The sequence below is a fragment of the Bos indicus genome, chromosome 4 (genome assembly GCF_029378745.1).
Source record: "Bos indicus isolate NIAB-ARS_2022 breed Sahiwal x Tharparkar chromosome 4, NIAB-ARS_B.indTharparkar_mat_pri_1.0, whole genome shotgun sequence".
Lineage (NCBI taxonomy): Eukaryota > Metazoa > Chordata > Mammalia > Artiodactyla > Bovidae > Bos > Bos indicus.
Genome location: NC_091763.1, coordinates 69188278 through 69208373, shown reverse-complemented (window position 1 = coordinate 69208373; position 20096 = coordinate 69188278). Strand labels below are relative to the sequence as shown.

Here is a 20096-nt window from a genome sequence, read left to right as displayed (position 1 = left end):
AGTCGCGCCAGTTAGACAAACACACAAACAAATAAACAAAGTGGGGGTCTGGGGCATGGGGCCTCTCTCCAAATTCCATCCCCTCTGCAGCTCTCTCTGATCCTGCCTGGGTGGCTAGGGAGAGAGAATGGGATGGGGTGGGATGGGATGGGGTGGGGTGGGGTTGGGTGGGGGGCAGTGGGGGTGGGTGGGATGGGGGTGGAGGGTGGGGTGGGGGTGGGGTGGACAAACAAAAGGCACTGGCCTTTCACCCTGCCCCTCAAGGTTATGGGTGATGTCCAAATTTAAGGCAGAAGTTCAAAGGCAGGAAACAAAGAAAACCAGCATCTTTCTTTCCCCAAAGGGAAAAGGCAGCCTCAGCTGGGAGCTGGGGAGAAAGTGCCCTTAGATACTCCTGTGAGTCTGCTCTTTGTACCCAGACCAGTCCCCCCCTTGCTGAAGGGCTCCCCAGGGCACCCTAGAGTGTTTCCACTTCAGGCCTTCTAGTCTGGAGATGAGTGAGGCCAGCCTGGGATCAGACCCATTGGCCACCTCAAGTCCCAAGACTTTCTCCCAGGGCTGGGTCAGTCTGAGGGGATGAAGCCCCATATTCCAGGCCCTGGGATACCCCATTCCTGAGACCCCACTTCCCCAAAGGACCTGGCCATTCACCTTGACTTCCTAAGCCTGGCTTCTAATGGAGTTAAACCCTGAATAAGCCACCTCCCCACCTCCTCAGGGGCCTAGTAACTTGCCTCTTTCCTAAGGGGGGTAGTGGTGTTGGGGGTGGGGGTGACATTTGGCAGTAAAAGGCGAGTAGGGAGAGGAATGTCACACCAGGACCCAATACTCAAGTTTCCACAGTCTTTATTTTCCTTGTGCCCTGTTGCCTATATACATGCTGCAACTTACGCGGTGGGCTAAAACGGAGGACAGGGCATTCATTACTCCCTTTACACGCAGAGCCACCAGACACTTCTTCACACGGGGAGGCAGAGGAGATTTAATGGGAGGGTGTCTACCTTTCTCAGCTGAGGTCCCCAGACCCTGACTGGCTGAACTACCTCAGAGTATCTCCCTAATGCTTTTCAAATATTGCAAAAAAATTAAAAAGACCATTCCCAACACCTGTCCCATCCCCTCCAATACCCCAAAGGCAATCAACTAATGGCAAAAAAAAAAAAAAAAATCAAACAAAATAGGTTATGGTTCCTTTATTTACAAGTCTTTTGAACACCATCCCTGTATGAAGCGTACATTCAAATATTTTTAGCAGTGAGTGAGTTTAACCGTGGAACACTGTAAACAGATAGAGCCTTTAAATATTCTCTTCATCATCTTTTTCCCCCCTCTACATTGCATCTTTTAAAATTCACTTTGGTTCTTGCAGGGAAATATATATATATAATATAATATTTATCTTTTAAAATAATTCCAAATCACTCTTGAGCTCTTGGAAGGTCACCGAAAGCTTCCAAGCTCAGTTCTGGGGTGGCGAAGGGCAGAGTGCGGCGTGGAAACTGGGTGTTTGGGGGACTCAAGCCCCTCATAGCTGGGGACTGCTGGCCAGGCCCACCGCTTCACTGAGCAAATCCAAGCTTGAATTAAGTGTGGCATAGACTTTGCCAAATTGCCGCACTCCACAGGCATTTCCTGCAGGGATCCGGGGGCCAGCGGCCTGGGTGCAGCCTCTGGGCTTTTTGATGTCTTCCACCTCAGGGAATGGTCTGCTCTGCCACCAGGCTTTAGGCCCAAAGTGGCAGGCCAGACGAAGACCCTCGTCGGTAGGAAAAACTAGGTGGGTTGCAGAAGGCAGTCGACTGCTAGAAGCTCGGGACTAGGACAGTTCAGTGAGTGGCTAGGAAGAGTGGAGAGCCAGTGATGCCACCTGGGATGGTAGATTAGTTTTCCCCTCAAGGATCAACAGCTCTCTCCCACCTTGCATCGACCTCTTAATCCAGTCATTTTTCACATTAGCTTTGGAAAGCAGCCCCGATCCAGACATCTAGGAATCCTCCCCTTTCCTTCTGCTCCTTTTCCCAAACTGAATTGGGTATGGCGATCTTGACACAGGGGTCCTAGAGGTGACCAGGCTTCATGTGGAGGGTCCTGGGTTGGGATCATTTTCCCTGGGGGGCCAGGAAGGGGGCCCAGTCCCTGATGGAGACCACACCCAGCCCATAGCTCTAGCAGTCTTCAAAGGTGAACCACCAGAGGCCCTAAACCATTCATTCTCGTTGATGCACAACTCTCTGAATCATTAGAAATCTTAACCACCACCGGGCAGCCTCCTTCCAGGCTGTCTCCATGTATTGCCTTTCCTCTCTTGCACATCTCCTTTCTTGAAAAGTCACCATGTGCCTTGACCTTGTCAAGGGCAAAATCTGCATATAATCTCCTGTGTATGAAGCCCCCCACCCAGGTCCTGCTGGCTGGAGCCTTTAGAGAAGCGGATTGGCCGAGTAGTACTGTAAACGGTCTCTGTTAATTTTTTTTTCCTTCATTCTTCTGTTCTGAAACCAGATTTTGACCTGACGGTCGGTGAGGTTGAGCATGCGGGATAGTTGCAGGCGTTTCTCTTTGTTGATGTACACACTGAAGAAGAACTCGCGCTCTAGCTCCCGGATCTGGTACTTGGTGTAGGGGCAGCGCTTCTTTCGGGTTCGTTGGCCACCTGTGAAGGCCGAAAGAGGCAGGGAGTGAGCCAGGTGTGACGGTTGCAATCCATCCCAGAGCCCCAAGTGAAGGGAAAGGGCTGGCCTCAGGGAATGGAAGCCCTGCCTCAAGCCCAAGCAAGGTCCCCCGACTAGGTCCCTGCCTTCAGGCTCTTACTGCCGGCTGGGGGAGAGGCTGCGGGAGGAGGCTCAGCTCCGGATAAAAGCCAGCTCCCTAGATAGGCCCCCAGGGAAGCTGCTTACTCTGCTCCGGAGCAGAAAGGAGGGTTCCTCACTGCAACAGGCGAGTTAGTGCCGCGGAAACCGCTTTCAAAGCAGCGAGTGGGGGTTGCTGGCTGCCTCCAGCCCGGCCAGACTAAACAAACAGCCGCCCGCGACCATTTCACCTTCCAGCACCTGGGCGGCCGAGTCCCGAGGCAGTAAAGGCGGCCCCAGCCCCAGACTTTACCGGCTTCGGCGGGACTCGGCCCTCGTTAACATCTGGGGGCAGCTGCCGGGTCTTTGTCAGCCTAAGTCCTGGTCATCAGCTCCTGCCTCCCCGGCCAGCCCCCTGGCTTCCGCGGGGTGGGGAGCGGGTGGCGGAAGCCCCCTACCCCGGGCCTTCCCTAAGGACCAAGGCCACCCAGCCATCCTGGTGCTCTGGCAGGGCTGGGGTGCTGTCCCCGATAGGCTGGAGGACAGAGGGGTTTCCCAGAGCTGCGGGCAGGCTCGATTTGCACCCCTTTCAATAAAACGCCACCAGAAGTAAAGAAAAAACCCGCTTTTGACAGATTGAATAACAATTGTAACATGCAGTCGGACAGAAGGCAGCACACGTAATTGCCACTGCGCCCAAGGAAAATGGCTTCCTTTGGACAAAAAGGCCAACTTTGGGTTAATTTGTTTCTTTTAATATATTGCTCGAGCTAAGCGGGCTATTTTATCTGTTAAACACGCTCCTAGAGCCATCGTTAAACAGCAATGCCTTTGAATCCCGGCCGGGACTGGAGTCCCGGCGCAACACATGGCTTTTATAAAAATCTCCGGATTACCTCGCTATCAAAGGCTCCCGAACCCTTGCAGGGAGAATTTACAGGCGCCCACCTCCGGCTCCCCAGCCCCAAGCTGGCCCCGAGCGGGGTCGAGCTGCTGGGCTTGGGAGCCGAGAAGGGAAAAAAAGGGGAAAAGGGAGGTTTTTTGTTTTTTGGGGGTTTTTTTTGTAGGCATGCCTTGGCCGGTGGGTATTTCACGGCCAATTTCAGCACTCGCCACGTGATCCCGCCTTTTATAACAAAGTTTTGTTGGGGGGAAACCTAAAGGCCCTTCATAAACCTTATATGCTTATAAAACAGCATATAAAAATTTAACAGCGGTGCTGCGCTAGATTTCCAACTCCCCCTTTCATAAAGCGCAGGGCGCGCTGCCTTTTATACGTACTGGAGCCGCCGGCCTTGTCCTCAGTGTGGCCGGAAGACGACTCGGGGCTGCTGCTGCTCTCGGGGCGCCGCCGCCGCTCCTTTTCCTCCGCCGCCGCCGCCGCCTCCCGGCAGCCGCCGGCGCCGCTGTCCGAACTTGAAGTTGCCGGCGTGCCCGTGGCCGCTGCCGCCGCCGCCGCCGCCGCCGCGGAGGTCGCCGCGGCCGCCGGGGGCCCCTTCTCGGCGCTCTTGTCCCCGGGGTAGTCGGAGGAGGCGAGGTTTTCCGGGGTGCCGTAGGCCGTCTCGAAAAACTGGTCGAAAGCCTGCGGCAGGACGCCGTTCCTGCCCACGGTGCTATAGAAATTGGACGAGACGGCGGGGGTGGGGTGGTGGTAGACGTTGGCCGAGCTCTTGGCCAGAACGTCGCCAGGCACGCCGGCCGCGCTGGGCGCCTGCAGGCAGTCTCTGTGCACGAGCTCCTCCGCGGAGTAGCAGTGGGCCAGATTGCCGCGGGGGTGCCATTTAGTGGCGGGCTCAATGGCGTATTCTCTGAAGGTCACTTCGCGCACGGGTTGGACCTGGGGCAGGTTGGAAGAGTAGGAGTATGTCATTGGGCGCGAAGACGGGGTCTGGGGTAGAAAAGAAGGGAGGCTGGAGAAATCTGGACCCGAGACGTAGTAAGTACAACTTGGCAAATACATGTTAGAGGAGCAGGGACCACGCTCATCAAAATCCATCATTGGGCTACCTTGGGCTCTCCGCAGTAGCCGAGCTTAACATGATTCTCCACTGCAGCTGCCTCTTTGAAGCGGATCCGTGAAGTAGAAATTTGGAGACGTAAGCTGACGTGGAAATCTATCCCCATCCTTAGCAGGGAGGTGCTGGTCATGTGACCCGATGTTGAAATTGACAAGCTGCGAGCGAGTCCGGTCTTTTTTTTTTTTTCCCCTTTCCTTTTTTCCCCCCCTCCCTCCCCGGCTTCCTTTCTTTGTAGCCACCTCAGGGGAAGCAACAGATCGTCACTCGGTGTTCTCACCGAAAGCACGTAATCGCCGGTGTAACTCATGTTGGCTGGGGGGCCTCCCGGCGCGCGGCGAGGCTGGGTGCTACCCCGTGCCAATTGCTTGAGCTCAGCTGCACGGTGCTGGCCCTTGAGTGCGCCGAGGGCGGTGAGAGAGCTCAACTGCCACCCACCTCTCCCTGGGTGAGGGATGCCACAGGCTGGGGGTGGCCGGGTGGGAGCTCGTCGCTGCGTGGCCCGTGCGTGGTCTTGGAATCTATCCGCCAGGAGGCTCGCGTTCGCACCTCCTTCTGCGCTGTCCCCCTCCCACAGGCTTGCTCTGGAAACCACCTCTGCCTCCGATCCTGGCTGGACCCCCTTCGGGGCCAGGGTTCGCAGCCGTGGATGTGACTGCCTCGTGGCTTGCCCGATTTGCACGGTGACTTGATTACACGCTCGCATTCATGGTCACTTCCGAAGCGCTTTAGTGCCTTCCGTCCCTAAACCGCCAACAACCAGGGCGGCTTCCCCCGCGGTTTGTCAGGGATCCGCAGGTCCCGGAAGGGCCTTCGTCTCACCCGGGATCCACCTCCCTTTCATTCTCCCTGCCGGCCTCCTCACCCCCACGCCCTGCCCTTGAAGAAACCCGCTCCTTCTCGCTGTCTGCCGGGGTTCGGAGGGACTCAACAGAGCCAGAGACGCGGGGGCTGCGCCGCTGCGCACTGATCCGCCCTCCGGGTCTTCCGGAGCTGAGGACTCGGGAAACCATGCGGTTGAGGCGAGCCTTGGGCGGCTTCACAGGCGCTGACATCCGAGGAGACTACTCCTGGGTATGCTGCACCTTTCCGGAGCCCACATCTGAGCTCCAGAGCTGCAGGGAGAGTTGGGGGCAATGAGCAGGGGGCGAGGGCCCGGGAGCCGTGGCTGAGAAAGAGGTAACGCGCCTCCTTTCCTCTGCAAAGCTTGAGGGCCAGGGATGTGCAGGGCAGAAACTCAAAAGGACCGAGGCCTTTCCTGCAACTCATCCCACGGAAGGGACACAATGCCAAAGAAAAGAGATGTCCTTCCGAAACTCCCAGCACCTTGGATGAAAAGAACGCTTTGAAAAGGCTAGGTCTGAACTAAAGATACAGAGGTCATGGCGGCTAGGATGAGTCTAGGTTTCTTGGGAAGAGGAAAGACAGAAACTTGAGATGGTGAAAACTGCTTGCCATCCTTCAGGACTGAATGAACAATATTCGGGAGAAGCAGAAGAGGAGGGCATAGAGCAGCCAGGCAGGGCCAAGAGCTGGGAGGGGCCCAGCTCTGAGGCCTCCCCACATCTATCTTCTTGGAAGGAACTGGATGCCGCTGAAGGAAAGTTGAAAAATGAAAAAGGATAACCTTTTCCCTTTCCCCATCCAGGAAATAGCTGAAGGTATTTATATATCTTGGGGAGATTTAGAGTATAAATTCTAAGATCTTTGGTATTTAAGTGTCAACATCGATTTATTTATTTATTGCTGAGCTGACTGTAACTGACTCAATAACAAATCTAATCATGTATTGCACTGGAAAAGAAATTTCTCATTATGTATTTTCTCCAAATGATGGCCACCATTGCATTTGAATACCCGCTGTAAATATCAATAATATCAGGTAATTACTCTGTAGTGGAGTAAACTAATTTATTAGCATTCATGTTTATGTGGCTCCTACCCCTCTCCTTTACAGGGGTTGCGTATCACAAATCAAACTACTGGGACACATTGGTTTAATGAACTCTTTATTCAGGATTTGCTGCAAGAACTTCCATGCCCCTTGAATCCCTGAGAGCTGAACTTAAAATTATTTGTGCATCTTCAGCTTGACATATTTGTCCACAGTGGCTTGTGCAGAGGGCAGTATCGGTGTGAGTGAGAAGCTCTGGTGGGAAAGAAGGTTGTTTGGGAAGGGTAGCTTGAGACCTCCTAAAGCCGGGAATCACAGTTGCAGGATTGCCCTGCAGCAAAAAAAAAAAACAAAAACTTCTATTTCCATCGGTGACCAACAAGGCAAAATATTTATTTCTCTACAGCATTTCTTTCTTGAAGACTGAATATAAAAGGGAGAAGGAGAGGTTTTCAAACAGCAGTGTTTAAGTCATTCCCAGGCTGATTTTGGCTCTTTCCAACTCTCTCCCAGCAGCCCACCCAGTCCCCGCCACCCCGACCCTCGAACAAAAGGAATGCTTGAGGGGTTTCAGTGACTTTGCCATAACAAAGGCGCCACCACTGCAGGGCTTGCCCCGCCCCTGGGTGAAGGCAAACAAATTCTTGCACTTGTATTAGGGCTTTTAAGACTATAATTGAGCCCGGGGGCGTCTAGGAGAACCGAAAACAGTTCTAGACAGACCTGGGGTTTTATAGCAGTGTTGGCAGTCAACTTCAGCTTGTGCCTGAGCAGACCGGCTGCGGTGGCCCGCCAGCGGGGGACGCCAGGCTATCAACCCTGGCTGCAAGCCCCTCTCCCAATTAGATCAGTTTTCCCCTTGATGCCAGGGAGGGCGGGGGGGGGGGGTCATCGCAGAAAAGTCGGTATAGGGACTTTCTCTTCCACAGAACCAGTGCCTCCCACTTTCTTGAGAGCCGAGCTGAGAGGGTGCTGGTCAGTCTGGATCCCATGGGTGTCTGCAGGAGACAATGGCGAATTCCCGAGGACAGGCAGGGGGTAGGGAAGGTGCTCTGGGAGCCGCTGGCAGAACTGAAACGGGGTGCAGGTAGGGTCTTGCAGCCTGGAAGGGGGCAAGTGGGGGCGCTGCTGTGAAGATAGTTGAGAATTAAAGCTTTTGATGCCAGAAGAAGGGAAACTGCCTGGAGCGGTGAATGCTTTTTAGTTCTGCAGCAGGGACAGGAGAGGGTGCTCAGAACCCCAATGCTGTCCACGGTTCCCAGCTTTGCCTGCTTCTGCCCCTCTGGCCTGGAATATACTCATGCTGTGAATGTTTTTTTGGGGGGAGGTGTTCGGAGGTGGGCGCAGCTCTGAGGATCAGACCAAACCTTGGGGAGGCAGAGCTTTGGGTCCTTGGTTTTAACTTTGCTCTGAGCCTAATTGACTCTTCCACTTTGCAGGAGGCCCAACAGCCAAGTTGAGCCCACCCGGCTCGAGAGAACACCCGATGGGGTATAAGTCCGCCCTGGAAGGCCAAGTGCGAGTTGTTTTTTTTTTTTTTTTTTTTTTTTGAGGAGTCCAAGATGGGCACGGCTGTGACATTGGCCCTGGAGACTGATTTCCCACGAGCTGTTCTTTCTCAGAAGCTCCACAGTGCAGGACACTCTTCAGCGTGTATTTCCTTTTATCGTCAACCCGGAGCCCCACGGCAGCTAATGTGAGAGGCCGAAAATGTTTTGGAGGAAGAAAAACAAAGGCAGGAAGTGGCGGCAGCCTGACGGTGCGTGTGTGTCTGCGGAGAAGGGAGGGAGCCATTTCAATCTCTTCTTGTTTTTCCAAACTTCAAGGTCTAGGCAGCCCTAGCAGGGCCGGCCCGTCACTCCCAGTGCAGCATTTGGAGATGGCCACCCGGACAGGAGAAGGCTGGCGCCCGAGCCAGCCTCGTCAGGCGGAAACAGCTAACGAGGCACTTTGCTCAGCAGAGCAGACCAAGTCTTTCCAAACTTCATTTGATTTGGCCCTAAAAGTCAGGGATTGGGGGATTCTGCAACGCCTCCCAGACCTTCCTCGGCAGGCGGGCTGAGTGCGTGCCTTGCTGGGGATTCTTGAGCTCTGCACTCCACTCCACGCCTCTTCCCAGGCGGGATATGGGAATAAAGTGTGTCCAGGTGCATCTACCCAGCACTGCCGCCTCCCCTTCTTCTTGCAGCCAAGGGGCCTGGGAAGCAGCTGGGTAGCCTTGGCATGGTCAGTGCGCACCAGGGCAAAGTGAGCCTTTTCACCGGAGTTATCCTGTGTGTGCATGTGTGTTGGGGGGGTGGGCAGAGAATCATTTCCAGCATAGTCATTCAAGGGAGATGAGCAGAAAGGACCATCACTTGATAGGCAGCCTAACTGTTCACTCCAAGGGAGGATAGAACTGGGGGGCAGGGAGTGCCTCCAGACTCTGGGCCTCTCATCCCTAACTGATCATGCTCCTACGTTGCCTTCTCTCTTTGGGGCTGATTTGGACTCTGGCAGTGGCTCATTGTCCCTGAATCTGAGAATGCAAAGTCTCAGCACCTGCACTGGCAGCCCCTCAGACTGCTCAGTGCATAACCCTTAAAATGAATGCCGACAGCAGACTGCCCGCTCACTCCATTTCCTCTCTAACCATCGTCTGTTTCTATCTCTCTGCGGCTCCTGCTTGCCAGTCACCTGCCCTGCCCCTTTCCAGCCAAGTCTCCCTTTCTGTGGCCTCTAGCCTCTTCTGATACTTCCCCTATGCTGAGCCAGAGCTGAGGTGCCACTGGAGGGCACTCGGTTCAGAAAACACAGGTTCTCTGGAAGCTGGTTAGGTTCCTGACTCTTCTCCCAGTTCAGGCCTCCACCAGCGGTCTGAATTGGACCTCTCACCTCCTTCTTCTGAACATTCTATTCCAAGGCCCTACCAGGCTCTTTTTCTCTCCCTTCCTCTCTCATCAACAGTCCCTTCTTCTCTTCTTGGAACTCAGCTCCTGATTTTCTAGGCCTGGCAATCTTGGATGGCAGCTGGCCAGGGAGGGGGCAAGGCCCACCTGACAGACCACAATTCACGCCCAAAGATCTCTGGTTGTTTGTGGATCACATAAGGTACCTTTTTTTTTTTTTTAGTTCTGACCTGAGCCCCTACTGTCCTCTGTTCCCAAATGTCACACCTGTTTCTAGAAAACCATAGCAATGACTGTGGCAACCCTTGCACACTGCACACAGGTGCAAGAGCCAGCTGGAGGACCCAGGATGAAAATGGCTATCAAGCCCTTCACAGGGTTGGAGGCCAGGTCCCCATTTGAGGGCTTTCTGTGTCCAAGTGGGAAATACCCTGGAGGCACATCTGTCTTCCTTGGTAAAACCCAGGAGATCTCCTAGAATTTGTTCTTCAGAAATGGTCTATTGGCAGATCATGGCCAACTTATCACATTTCAAGACACCCTCTAGAGGAGACACTGAGGCTTCAATAAAATATCAAGAGACCTCCTTCTATCACTATGGATGCGGGGGTTAATTTATCTCCTTGGCTGGGAGAGGCACCTGTTCCCCCCTCCCCCAAGCTCTTCGTCCCTTCCCTAAAGCACAGGAACAGGTAATGCCTTGAACTTGAACTTACAGTTGACTCTTTTCTGACTCACAGTTTAAATCTCCAAGGTCCTTAAACATCTGAAGAAGTCCACATCCTTCCCGTGGCTACTGAGGCATCAGGTTTAGCAGAGGGTCTCAGACAACCAAGCAATCTGGTTACTATTTAGTTTAGTGTGTCCCAAAGTGATGGGAGAAAGAGGGTTACTTCCTTTGAGAAGAACTATTTTTATTTTTATTGTTGTGCACTCATTAAAGATTTTTTTCCCCTACTGAGTGGGAACAGATGAGGGGGTGGGGGCTGAAGGGCAAAGCCCTGGTTCTCAGTGTCGGCCTTCCATTCTCCCTGCAACTTCGCCCCAAACGGGGTTTCCCCAGCCAAGTGTATCTGTAATAAAGAGGACAAAAGGCAGAGGGCAGCCCAACCCAAAGGCCAGCTCTGGTCCTGGGGTGGGGGTGGGAGCGTGTCTTAGTCTTGATCGCTGTGGCTCACAGGAAGCTCCTATACCCCAAGCTTCAGCTACCACTGAGGGAAGTTCCCCCAGGCTCTTCTGGTTCTACTCAGCCTGAATCCATGGCTCATATTCCAGGCTGGAGAAGAGCTAGCCCCTGCCTCCTCAAACTCTGCCCTAGGAGTCTCCCCCAAGGGCCCTAATACTCAGTTCTGTGATGGTACCTATTCACAGACAATCCTTCTGCCTACTGTCCCCTGAAGACCCTGCTCCACACATGCAGCCCTAGGGATAAAGCCCTGCTTTTCTATATGCTGTGAAAAAAAGACAAAATCAGTCATTTACAAGGCCTCTTTGATTCATCTGGAGCAATAAGCTCAGAGGAGGACCAGATTTAAGTGACTGACCACTAGGCCTGAAGTCATGACCTGCTGCAAGCAGGCAATGGACAGAGGGAAGGGACCCCCACCCTCCTCAGCACAGTGAAGGGATTGTGGGGGGTCGGGCTGGGAGTCAGAGAGTTTTACCTTTGGCAGAGTGCACCTCACTTCGTGGCCCATATTTTAGGCAGGAGAAGAAGCACATGCAAGTTCTCACCAAAGGCCTGCCATGTACTGAGGGGGCAGACCTGGCCTCAGGGGCCTCAGGAGAGGCTCCCAGCAGGCTCCTTGCTACCCCATCCTATTCTCCGCCCACCGGGCCTGGTGGCCCCTGCCAGGTTCCCTGTCTCTCGCAGAGGTCAGAACTCAGATCCAGCCGCATCCACTCTACTGAGCTTGCAGGTTTTGCCTCTCACCCCGGCTAGGCCTCCGCGGGCTCAGTTCTTCGGGACTCGACGGGAACAGAGCCTGGGCCACCTCTGGCTGTGCGAACTCCGCTTCAATATGGCTGGAGGCGAAGGAGTTGATCACCAGGAAAGTGCTACCTCCAGTCCGCGATCTCCGGTTATCAGAACCCGCTTGCAGCCGGCCGGTTGCGTGTCCTGTGCCTTCTCGCGGCGACCGGCCCTGGCCGTGGAGACGGCGATGGCGCGAGAGGAGAGCGCTCTCTAAGCTGACAGGAGGGGGGTTCTGAGGTTTCCAACCTCTCCCACCCAATAGCAGCCCAGACACCCACGCATGCCCCTCAACCCGGTTTCCCCCTCCATTTTGTGCATTGTCCTCAGATCCGCAGCCAGAACAAAGCCCCCAGCAGTGGTCTCTCCATCGCCTTCGCGAGCTCTTGTCCCTATCTCCCGTGAGCCAAAAGGCTCGGAGCTTAAGTCGAGCGGTCTAAGTCCAACCCCCTCCACCGCCTCCCACCCCAGCGCCCTCTTCTCTCCCTTAGCCCCAGCCGCCCTCAGCCAGAGCCAGGGTACTACTCTGCAGGCCAGTCGGACCCCTGCCCGTGCCAACCTCCCATGCGCCCCGTCCTGGCCTCGGACTGCGGGCGGCCCCGGACCTACAGCCGAGTCCAGCGCGGCCGAGGCACCCGGCGCAGTGAGGCCGAGCCTGCTTTCCGGCCCCGGGGCGGGAGACCCGAATTAGGCCGCCTGGGTCCGCAACCTGCCCGGCCCGCTCTGGGTTCCCTCGGATCCCACCCCACCCATCAGGCCGGGGCTCAGAAAGCGGAAGTATTTGGTGGAGAAAAACACGGTTTCTTTTAAGCCCGTCTCAGAACCCCTTTTAGAGCAAATGCTCCTGTCAAGTTTTATTTCCCGTTGCAAACCACCTTCCACGCTGCCAAGAATTAAGACCGGGAGAGATTAAATACCCGATTATTCTCGTGGGGAGTTAGGGGCGGGAGCGGAGAAGAGGGACCCGCACCAAGACTTTCGTTGGACTCGGTTTGTCCGCATCAAATAACGCCCAGCGAGACCCGCGAAGGCCCGCGCGGGCGGCGGTGACGTCAGCCTGCAGCTGCGGGGCGCCGCGCGGGACTGGGGGGCCTGGGCCTTGACCTCGGCTAGCGTCCCCATGCACGCCCCCTCCGGCCACTGGCCGTCTGGGAGAGGCAGGCTCTCTAAAGCTTTGCGCCTCCATTTTGAGGAGAGTGTTCCTAGCGACGCGCGGAGAATTCTGAGCCTTCTCGGCCCACGAGGGGCGCGGCATCGGGTGGCTTCCCGGGTCCGCTGCGGCGCCTCTCCCGCGCGTCCTCGGTCCCTGAGGGGTAGGGGGCGGCCCCCGCGCCACTGCGCGACTGCTCGCCAAGGTTCGCACATCCCCAAGGCCTCGCCGTGATGACCGCTTCCCGGTAGATCCAGCTCTTCGGCGGCGCGACGGAGCCAGGCAGAAATGAAATCAACTGTGGCGAGGCCTTGGCTGCTTCCACGGAGTTTTTCTGTGCCAGCCTTTTTTTTTTTCCCCTTCCCTTGAAAATCAAATTAAAAATAGCAAACACCTTTCAGACATTGGTCGGGCGCTAGGTAGATGCGCTAGGATTGAAGCAGCCGATCAGTAAGTGGGTATTTTCATAAAGAATGAAGCCGGCTGTTATTTACACGGCGGCCTGGCGGATGAAAACTTAATTATTTTGTGCGTGTCCTAAACCGAAGCATAAATCTCCCCAGGCCTCTTGGATAACGCTACATCTCTGCTTATGAAAAATGGGATGTGAGCAACTTGCTGCACATTTCTCTGATTCTCCAGGTCTTGGGCTGCTGACACACATTCGATCAACTTTAAAAGAATGCGCATAAATCAGCGAGCCCCTAGCGTCTCCTCCATAGAAGTTCGCAAATCCGGAAGGGCGCCTCTGAACCCACCCGGTCTGGGGCTTAGCAGTCCCGGGCAGGCTCCGTCTCCGCTACAAAAGAAACTCGGGAATTCGCAGACGGGAGCGAGAACCCGCACCCTCACCAAACCCTCCAAACACACTCAGCAGGATGTAATCCGCACATATATTATACGGTGAAATCTGTCATTAGCTACCCGCACACATATGTTATCATCCTCAGCTGAATTTCGCTGCCTCGCGAAGTTTCAAGAAAATATCTCAAATAGGTTGAATTTTTAAAAAGAATAATTCTCACCCTTTCTTGAAAATTTTAGTTTTCTGTTAAAAAAAGAAAACCAGTTTAAATAGATGGCTTAAGCTCTGTATCAGGCATAAATAGTAGTGAAAAGCAAAGTGGCACTTTACAATCATCCACTTAAAATACCTTAATAAATTTGACAGTATTAAGAGCAGATGGAAAGAGTAGTTTTTTTTAAGTCCCATATTTACAATTTTAAAAAATGGTAACATGACAGTCCATTACAGGATTAAAAATCATTGTTAATTTGATAGATGGAAATGGTGTGTAGCTGTTTCCATATTATAATTTCTTACTCTGAAAGGGTATCCCTTTTGGGGAAAAGAAATATACTTGAATCAGGGATTCAACAACACTATCCCAGTGTCTGGCATTATTATTCCTATATGGTGGCTGGCATCCTCCTGGATGTCTATTTTCTAAAGGTTTAGATTAATTGCTCTTTGGGTATTAGGGAACCATCACACTCCATGCTTACTTCAGGTTATCTGGTAGATCCATGATAATTTTAAGTAAAAGGTAAAAATCAACATTATCAATAACTGTTTCAGAAAAGAGAGAAAGAGAAAAACAACCTCTGAAATATCTTCTGTCATTAATTTCAAAAACTGAAGGGAGAAAAAAAAGAAAACTACTTTACCCAGAGTTCCTGCAGTGGCGATGGCTTGTGAAAAGGGTGGTATTCCTGCTGCAGAGCTGCTGTTGGCCTTCTTCCTAGGCCTGAGGCTCAGAATATTTCTTACATCTAAAGAAAAATATCCCCCATCAACAGAAGAGTCCCCTTTGGAGCTGTTCGTAAACACACAGTTTGATCCAGCTTTGAGGGGATTTTCCACCACTTTAAACATTTTGGGAGAAAGTTGTTACTTTGGCTTGGTGGCAGCTCGTTTAGAAACGGAGTGCTGTAGAACAAGATGTGGGGAGGTTGATTTGAAGCACCATTTTCATTTGTTTCCACAAGTGGAGTGAAAATCCTCAGGGCAGCAAAACTAGATTGCACTTCACAAGACCATTCCATGTGTACGTTTCAAGACCATGCTGTTTTTAGACAGCTTTAGAGATTCTTTCTATAATTCTCCATCTATAAAGGAGTTCTAAGTCTTCAGGTTGGAGAGGTTTCTGTCGGCGTCAGCCAACTTTGTTATCAACTGATATTATTTTCCATAAAATGATGAATAAGATTACTCAGTTCACAATTACTTTTGTCTTAACATAAAGATAAAATTCACCTCATCTCAAAATTTTGCATCCTAAAGATCTTGGTTCCACCAACATTTCAATGCATATATGCGCAGCATAGCATGTTTTTGACAAAAACATCACCTTATGTGTATATTAAATATAGAAACATACATATGTATTAGTTATGAGTCTACATACAGCATCCAATGTGTCATTAGGGGTCAATAAGTAGTAAATATGATTGTTATTGTCAGTATAGTTTTGATGGTGGTTGTTAATATTAAATGTATATATTTCTTCCATAAATCAAATGGCAGCTTAGAAAACATCAGTATAAGATTGCACACCACCCAGGCACAGCACTCGACGCGGAGCTATCCAGGATAACTCTCCTTCTGCATCCATATTATGGTCATTTTATAGATATGAGATCTTTAAGCTCTCCATACTGACCTCTTAAGAGGTGAGTTTCTTTGAATTTCTGAAATGTAACTCTAGAGCTCTAGAGTTAGCAAGGCATCTAAAACTTTTTATTTACCGTATAGATCCCTTACAGCTCTAGTTAGGATGGTAGACCACCTTGGAGGGTGAGGGCCAAGAAAGAAAGGTTATTTAAGAACACCTCTTAGACTGTAACAAAAATGTACAGCTTTAAAGCAGATCTGCAGAAATCTGATGCAGGGGAAGCTGCTATGAATACAAATCAAACTCGGCCATTAAAGAAAAGGAGCAAAACTTCATCATATAAGGTACATTTTGGACCTCAACACTCAAATCACCTTAAATTACACCATCTTGGGTCATCAGTAATTAACGATACTCTATCTGTACAGATTCTACAAATATATATACAAGCACACACAAGCAGTAATATGCAAATGTATACATGTATACACATATGATATATATTCACATATATACAGGCACATGTATAACTTACATATATTCAAATTTGCTCCATCTGGTGCCAAAGAAATGAGTACCAAATCTCTAAAACAAGGAGTCAAGGAGGTAAGACCTTTTGATTCCCTTGAAGCTGAAGAATTACAAGGAAGCTTGTCAACGCGAGGTGGCGCCCTTGATCTACTAATCCAGCTGAGGCCAATTCATGAGCTGTCAAAAGTCAAGGTCACAAATTGTCTTTTTTCATCAAGGTCAAGGTTTAAGGCCTTTCCTAGTCCTGTCATTTCAACAAATATCAAAACCTGCCCTTTCAGATACATGCAGACCCAACAGCAGATTTTAAAATACGACAGCCTGGGCATCACTGATACTAAACAACTGGTTTTCATTTTCCACAGGGAGCCTGGGAATTTATACTATCTCCTCCTCCTTTCTTTTCTCTTCTTTTCAGAATACCTGAAACTTTAACCTTCTTAAAGCACTTATCTAAATTTTTAGGATTTTAGTTGTGAGGGATTTCTCCCTTTGCTTAAAAAATTTGTAGCAAAAAAAAAGCTGAATAATAATAGAAAAGAATGGTCCTTGGTTTGTATAGGACAAACCACCGGCTCCTTTTCTTTCTGTGAAGTGCATGTTTAGCATAGGAAAATAATGACTATTTCCTTCAGATTTTAATGACAGTGTCTATTTTATTAACATAATTAATACCACTATATCAACTATCTACAGGTCTAAGGCTTTTTTAAACTATTATTTTTAGTAGAAATATTTGAAAAGCAGGTGCACAAATACATTTTCACAGTGTGCTGAATGTCTTTATTTACAAGATAGCATTTTATAGTGAATATGAACAAAATGAATGTGCTGGTTGAAATAACTGCTTGATTAAAAATGTGCTGTGAAGATGAACCCCTAAACTTTCTAATGCAGTCTCATAACACAAACAAACAAGGAAAAAATACTTAACAGATCAAACATATAGAATGTAAACATCTAAATGTTTTAGGGGAATGGATTTCCATTTTGAGTTTTCTAAAAATAAAAAAAAAATTATTTCTCTAGCCAATGTTTGTAAATATTGGGAAATATCAATTTACGTGAAACATTAATTGTATTCAAACCAAAGGCCACCATGTTAGGGTGGGACCTCTCAGAAGATCTGACATAAAGTGAATTCTGTGAATTATCTGATGCTTTAAATATTTTTAAATGTATCAAATCCTTTGAAAAGTAGATTATATTGGAGCAGAAAATATTGTCCAAATGTCACAAAAAAGAACTTGTCATAAGCAATTAAAAATTATTATCAGAAGGACATTCCCAACCCGGGGTTCTCCTATGGCCTCAAAGGCTCACTCCGATGGTTGTATTTACTCCCAAGACAAACGATCCTCGATCCTCAGAAGAACTTTCTCTCCCTTTGCCCCTTCATAGTAAATAGTCCAAGATCATTATTTCAGTACCTTCTTCTCCTTTCCTTTCTAAATCTATACATGACGTGTTTTGCAGAATATACAACAATGGTAGGAATTTCACTAAGATTTACCTGAGCAGTCACTTAACATGCAAAGGGGATGGTAATGGTGACCCAGAAGACAAGCAGATGTTTACAACAGCCTCTTGCATTTGTAACCAACTTTCCGATCATTGATCATTATCACATAACATAGTGTCCTAAAATACAACGGTCACATAAATACTTACAAGATTTCAGTAAAAGGGTAAACTTATCTGAAATTGCGTATTTGGGGGGCTGATGTTTGACTCTAGAGTTTGTCATTTAATGGTCTGTCGGAGTTGGCGGGAGAACTGGCAGTCTTTACCATTTCTTTAAGTTTTAAAAGAGTTGTAGATTCCACAGGAGAAAGAGATCCCCCTTAGAAAAGCAAAATGCCAGTGTCTCTCTTTCTCTTTCCCATTCTTCAATTATTATTAGCATTATAACCATTATCTGAGCAAAGCAACGAGTTCTGAAGCATTTCTTCAAGTTGCCCTTTAGCTCCACTTTTAATCCATTAACTAGTGGTCTTGAGTTTGTTGATAACTTTTTTCTCTTTGACCCTCCTGTTCTGGAACCAGATTGTAACCTGTCGCTCCGAGAGATTCGTCGTGGCTGATATCCGCCTCCGTTTGTCCTTGGTAATGAATTTGTTTGTAGCGTATTCCCGTTCGAGTTCTTTTAATTGGACTTTGGTGTAAGGGACACGCTTCTTTCTCCCCCGCCTGTAGGAGCTGGCGTCTGAAGGATGCGAGACCACGTCTGGAAGATAGGGAAGAAGGCAAGTTAAAGAGGGATCGGATCCAGGCCAGGACACAGGCGACAGCTTTCTCTGAGCCACCGCCTTGCAGTGCCTGGCTGCCTTTTGCCACCGCTGTACAATCCAGCCCTTCTGCCAAAACCTGGAGGGTCAGTGGGGAGGATGGGAAGTTCTGCACTGAAATGAAATCGCCGAAATCCAATTACTACCCCAGCCTGGGCCACTCTGCCCGCACAGCGGCGGGGCTTCGCTTGATCTCCTGGCCCAGCGGCTCAAATCTTAGCCTCCAGGCTCAGGGGACAACACTTCCATTCCTGATTCCTTTCTATGTCGCCAAAGCCCCAACACTTGATGCTTCTACACTGAAGACATTTTTGAGAGAATGAATACGGGCAATTTGATAAACCATTTCCAGGTCAATTTCCCATCCTTAAAGTCCATGTCAGGGGCTGGCGAGGGCGGAGCGCAGAGGGCGAAGGAAGCCAGCGAGGGTCCGCACGAGCTTCTTCCCAGCCATCCCTCACCCAGGGAGAGCCAGGACCAGCCCAACTCCAGGGCAGTGAGGGTAGAGCCAGCCTGCCAGGGTCGGGCTCCCAGGGGTGCAGCACCACTAGGACAGGCCAGGGAGAGAGCAGAGGGGCACGAGGGTGACCCAGGAGCGAGCGGAGGAGAAGCTGGGGCGGAACCGGAGGACCGGGGCTGAGAAGGGGGCGCCATTTACCGGGCAGAGTGGACTTCCAGAGGTGGGGAGGCTGCGCCTGCTCTTTGGGGCAGTACATTTGGCCGTTCCAGCCGTTGGGCAGCGCCCAGGGCTGGTAGCTTTCCATGGGAAGACCCAGGGGCTCGTGGCGCGACTCGCCGGGGCCCCCGAGGCCCGGCACCACCGGCATATCCAGGTAGCCAGGCACGGGCTGGTGGTGGTGGTAAGGCCCGGGTGCGTAGCCCTGGTGGTAGAAGGCGAACTCCTTAGCGCGGGAGCTGAACTCCTCGGCCGCGGGGCCGGCGGTGTCCATGTACTTGTCCGCGAAGGCAGCGGCGGCGGCGGCCGAGGCGGGCTGCGCGCACGACTTGATGGCGTTGGGGTGCGGGCCCATGCGCGCGCAAGGATAGTAGCCGCTGCCGAAATAGCCGTAGGGCAGCGCTGCGGGCCCCGACGAGCTCTGCGCCGCCGCCGAGCAGGGACTGCACTGCTTGGCGGCCTCGGCGCCTGCTGGGCCCGCGGGGCCCGGTCCTCCTGAGGACGACGCCGCCGCCGCAGCTGCTGCAGCGGCGGCGGCGGCGGCAGCGGCGGCGGCGGCCGACGGGGGCGCCTCCCCGGGCGCGCTGCTGTAGGCGGCCGCGGCGCCGGGCGCCAGGGGCGCCGGGTGCGCCATCAGGTTGCGGCACTGGTTGGCCGCGGCCGCCGCCGCCGCCGCGGCCGCCGCCGCCACCGAGAAGTTGCCCCCCGCGGCCGCAGCCGCCGGGTGGGGGAAGCCCCCGCCCCCGGCCCCAGCAGCCGCCGCCGCTGCCGCCGCCGCCGCCGCCGCCGCCGCCCCTTCCATGTTCTTGTTGAGCTCGTCGGCCACCAGGCCGCCGCCGTTGTCGTAGAGAAACATGACGGTGGGCTCGATCCAGCGGGGGTGGAGGAGCACGGAGGCTGTCATAGCATGAGCCGCATGGAGAAGACCCCAGTGGCGCTGTTTTAAAAAGCCCCCAAGAAGTGAAGAGCGCGCGGCGCGGGGCCGGGGCCCGAGCGAGGGGGGCGGATCGCGCCCCGCGGGGTCGCGCCAGGCGGCCGCCCATTGGCCCGGCCCCCCCTTCCTCCCGCTCCGCCCACGGCGTATGCAAAGCGGGCGGCTCCAAGCCCGGCTCTGCCCTGTACACTCGCCGTCCCCACCGCCGCCCGCGCCGTCCTCAGCGCCAGCGCCCGCAGCGCGGCCGCGCACCATTCACCCAGGGGAGAGGCGGGGGGTGCGGTAGGGTGGGGGCGAAGGACATGGCGGGCGGGGAGGGGAGGCAACGGCGACCTCCTCGCAGT

At 52.2% G+C, this 20096-nt stretch overlaps 2 protein-coding genes and 1 long non-coding RNA gene across 4 annotated transcripts; 1 reads left to right on the top strand and 2 right to left on the bottom strand.

Annotated features, from left to right (window-relative positions):
- Positions 1-1178: 1178 nt before the first annotated feature.
- Positions 1179-6317, bottom strand: HOXA11 (homeobox A11). 2 transcript variants are annotated; one of them, XM_019958845.2, is made up of 3 exons: positions 4797-6317; positions 4071-4626; positions 1179-2653 (listed from the first exon to the last, which is right to left on the bottom strand). In XM_019958845.2, exons 1-3 carry the CDS (start codon positions 5508-5510, stop codon positions 2421-2423), a joined length of 1503 nt encoding a protein of 500 aa, XP_019814404.2. In that variant the 5' UTR covers positions 5511-6317; the 3' UTR covers positions 1179-2420. The 2 variants fall into 2 exon arrangements, with proteins under 2 accessions (XP_019814404.2, XP_019814403.2); XM_019958844.2 differs by having other exon boundaries at positions 4071-4891.
- Positions 5164-8861, top strand: LOC109557494 (uncharacterized). Its single transcript, XR_011566260.1, has 2 exons — positions 5164-5252; positions 8138-8861. It is a non-coding gene; the product is annotated as an uncharacterized lncRNA (long non-coding RNA).
- Positions 8862-15786: 6925 nt separating this feature from the next.
- HOXA13 (homeobox A13) lies at positions 15787-19816 on the bottom strand. The gene is made up of 2 exons (XM_019959442.2): positions 18801-19816; positions 15787-18081 (listed from the first exon to the last, which is right to left on the bottom strand). Exons 1-2 carry the CDS (start codon positions 19720-19722, stop codon positions 17837-17839), a joined length of 1167 nt encoding a protein of 388 aa, XP_019815001.2. The 5' UTR covers positions 19723-19816; the 3' UTR covers positions 15787-17836.
- Between the last annotated feature and the right edge of the window lie 280 nt (positions 19817-20096).

What these genes read in the sequence shown, in the direction of transcription:
- HOXA13 (XM_019959442.2), bottom strand. Translation starts at nt 19,722, where the DNA reads ATGACAGCCTCCGTGCTCCTCCACCCCCGCTGGATCGAGCCCACCGTC. An exon ending in CTGGAAGTCCACTCTGCCCG is followed by an intron (nt 18,082 to 18,800) that starts GTAAATGGCGCC and finishes CCTATCTTCCAG; the next exon opens with ACGTGGTCTCGCATCCTTCA.
- HOXA11 (XM_019958845.2), bottom strand. Translation starts at nt 5,510, where the DNA reads ATGCGAGCGTGTAATCAAGTCACCGTGCAAATCGGGCAAGCCACGAGG. An exon ending in GCTACTGCGGAGAGCCCAAG is followed by an intron (nt 4,627 to 4,796) that starts GTAGCCCAATGA and finishes AACCTGCCCCAG; the next exon opens with GTCCAACCCGTGCGCGAAGT. An exon ending in GGACAAGGCCGGCGGCTCCA is followed by an intron (nt 2,654 to 4,070) that starts GTACGTATAAAA and finishes CGGCCTTCACAG; the next exon opens with GTGGCCAACGAACCCGAAAG.